This window comes from Nothobranchius furzeri, chromosome 6, assembly GCF_043380555.1.
Source record: "Nothobranchius furzeri strain GRZ-AD chromosome 6, NfurGRZ-RIMD1, whole genome shotgun sequence".
Classification (NCBI taxonomy): Eukaryota; Metazoa; Chordata; class Actinopteri; order Cyprinodontiformes; family Nothobranchiidae; genus Nothobranchius; species Nothobranchius furzeri.
In genome coordinates, this window is record NC_091746.1 from 8,903,833 (window position 1) to 8,907,088 (window position 3,256).

At 46.8% G+C, this 3,256-nt stretch overlaps 1 protein-coding gene across 1 annotated transcript; it reads right to left on the bottom strand.

Annotated features, from left to right (window-relative positions):
- Positions 1 to 1,092: 1,092 nt before the first annotated feature.
- On the bottom strand, positions 1,093 to 2,942 carry LOC139070239 (uncharacterized). The gene is made up of 2 exons (XM_070551963.1): positions 1,284 to 2,942; positions 1,093 to 1,203 (listed from the first exon to the last, which is right to left on the bottom strand). The coding sequence occupies exons 1-2, from the start codon at positions 2,722 to 2,724 to the stop codon at positions 1,187 to 1,189; spliced, it is 1,458 nt and encodes a 485-aa protein (XP_070408064.1). The 5' UTR covers positions 2,725 to 2,942; the 3' UTR covers positions 1,093 to 1,186.
- Positions 2,943 to 3,256: the final 314 nt, after the last annotated feature.

Consider the following 3,256-nt stretch of genomic DNA (forward strand, 5'->3'; position numbering starts at 1 on the left):
TAATCCACTTAGGGAATCTTGAAAGCAGAGCTATTTCAATAGCAGTTAATTTTCATCAGCAATAATGCAAAGGTATGCAAAGTATAAGCAGCTCGTGTACCACACGGAGCTGGGCAGGTGATGTATTCCCCAGGCGTAGTCCAGGCGAAGTCCAGCGCAGACCTCGACCCATCTCGAACCACGACCGAAGCCCCATGCGACAGGAAACCAGTTGAAGGCTGGTGAAGACGACCCCTCTGATGGGATGTAGTCCATACGAGCTCGGAGAAGGAGACAAAGTGAGACAGCCCACACGATAGATAGCATTTGATGCAAAACAAAGAACTCAATCAAAACCTATCTATGGGTGCCTCTGGGAAAATGTGGGTGCCTTTTGTGAATTATCTAAAGAAGAAATGTACTGCACCCTGTTCTACGTGTCATGTAAAAACGTGATGCAGGGAAAACACAAATAAAAGAAAGTAAATCCTAACTGATATGTGCAACTCAGCAGGCTGCATTAATTAAAGGCATATATATAAAGGAAATAATCATGAAAATGAAGGGCAAATTGGCTTGTGGCCCTTTAAGGGAAATAGTAACAAAATAAAATTAACTTTGTAATCAAATATAATCATGCTACACAAAGCACTAATAAAAAGATAGAGATGTAAATCAGTTCTAAAAATGTAAATCAGTAGGTTAGTAATCCCTAAAGATGTGAGTTAGTAACAGGACCCTGGCTGGAGGCAGGTAACCTGAAAAAAAAACCCAAAGGATATCACATTTGTTAAAAATTCATCCCACAAACGAGAGAATTTGTAACGGTCCACCAGTCAGTGGAAAAGAATCCGGTCAGAATAGAGTCGGTCAGAATAGAGTTTTGAATCTGGTATTGCGGACCCACAGAGACACGAGTTTGGACGTATCTGTGGGAGCAGGCTCATAAGCGATTTGGTTATCAAACTGTTTGTATCTTGTGTTACGAACCCACAGGGAAACTTGTTTGAATTTACCTGAGGGTTCCGTTTGGAACTGGAGCGAAGCTGATGGTTTAGCTGTTAGATCAGAACCTGATTTTACCTGCTCAAAGTTGTGTTGCAGCTTAACGGAGGCGACTTTGTTGTGATCAGAAATAGTAGTGAACTGGAAATGCGAAAATGATGCTCGCAAAGCGGGAGGAGGCTCCCCACCCCCCTTTTGTTTCTCAAACGTATGCCGTGTCTGTGAGACAGGAGAAGCATAACAAAGAACAGTTCTTAAGCTCTTAAAAGCTCTATTACCAAGAAGATGCACATTGTCACCTGAATCGTGCTGAAAGAGTAGGTGTTCAGATGTCCAAAGACCTGGAGGTGTTGGACTTGGAGGTTCTGAAAAGGAGTGATCCAAGGATGGTTGTGTCACGGGTGTCAAAGCCAACCTAGCCATGTTTAGAATCAGATACAGACATGATGCTAGCTTTGGGAACATGGTCTGTCCTGAAAACTGAAGCCAAGAATACTTTATACCCAAGAATGATGGAGGTTCCCACACAGAATCAGAAAAACCCGGTTTAACCAGAGTATCTACAGACTGACTAGAACTCCGCCCCGTAGAAGGTGCAGCACCTAACTCCGGGTCGGAGGTCAATGTTGTCAGCCGAATTGGTGGAAGGTCAGTGTCGATTTCTGCAATGACCCGCCCGCTCGGAGGAGGCGTTCCCCCGAACCGGTTGAAGTCCGCAATGGAAAACTCAGAGCCACTCAGCACCCCCCCTTTGTCAGGAGGGGCCCCGAGCAGAGCATCACTGCACGCACCTACACCTCCCGGGCCGGGTTGCCTTCCCGAGCCCGTGAGAGAGGTGTGCGCAGCAACCACCGAGCCACCTTTAATATCGCCACTGACCACAGGACTGCTGGAAACCGCAGGGTTTTCTGTGTCGTCGTGGTCACCTGTAAGAGAAATCACAGGAAAGAGAGCACAGAGGCCCGAGACTAAGTCACACCCCTGTGAAAGGAGAAAAGAATTGGCCACCGTATTAGCAGAGGTCACAAACTGAAAAGTGACAAGGTCATTCACATAAAGGTCAAGATGTCCGGGCACAAACCCCTTAAATGGCATGGTAGCTCCGTCCGGAGACCACAAGTGTTTCACGGCGGCTGACTTTTCCATCACGCCCCGATAAAGAAGCTGGTTTGTGCATGAGGCGGACTGACGAGTAAAACAGACCTCTGACTGAAGCGGTGGGTCACAGCCTGAAGATTTCACACCCATGCTGGAGAGATGGTCAGCCTTTAACATGGATGACAGAGGAGAAGCATTAGGAAACAAAGGGTTAAGCACAACCTGTTTGTCAGAGAGGTTAACCATAGGCTCAAGAGATTTATTCATCTTAAAAGCAGCAGAGAAAGTGTTGTTTATTTCAAACCTTGATGTTGATGGTGGGTTTTTGACCCCCTGGAAGAAATAAAAGTAAAGAAAAAGTGTTGTGACCGCAAACAGCATGTTGTTTGAATTCACGTCATGAATTGCAGACCAGAACCACCTCCGACCCAGTGCAGCTGGCACCGAACCGCAGCCACTAGTCCCCACTGCTCCGGACCGGTGGCACCCGCCTAAAACGGGCCCGTTCGGGCGGGCGGAGGGACCAGCGATGCTCGGCCGGTGAACAGTCTCCTGCGTCATGGCATGTTCTGGAAGCAGAACGTCAGAGAACCTTACACCAGGTGTAACAGTGCAAGAAAGATTTTGTCGTGTCTCGTCCATCTCCCATTAAGTTCAGAGCAACTCGCGTTTTTACCTTCTGAGCCGACGTAAAACTCCGGGCAGATTCCTTAATATGTCTCACACAAACAAGGACTGTCCGTAGCCTACTTAACTTTATGACACAGGGTAAAACAAGGAATTGTTGATAGAGAAATGAATACACACAACTTCACAAGATGGAAGAAAAAGGCATGGAACCGAGCAACGGAGGCTGTGAAAGCCGACCCGATCACCGGTCCAAAATAAAAATAACAAAAAAAAATAATAAACCCTACGCTGCCGAGATACTATCAGACGGACAAACGTAGCAAAATGTAGATTCTACACACCGTAGCGATTTACAAGAACCACCGCCAATGCGGGTTTTGTGAGGACACAGACTGACTGTGTCAGAAATGGTATGACAATCTAACGGGACGCGTTCCCTTTTTGTCTAACTGTGGTGCTAGCTTAGCTCTCCGGCCAGGTCTAGCGTTCTTTGTCTGTAGCGACCAGACTCAAACTTTCCCGATTAACAAGTAGGCATCTCGCC

What these genes read in the sequence shown, in the direction of transcription:
- LOC139070239 (XM_070551963.1), bottom strand. Translation starts at nt 2,724, where the DNA reads ATGGACGAGACACGACAAAATCTTTCTTGCACTGTTACACCTGGTGTA.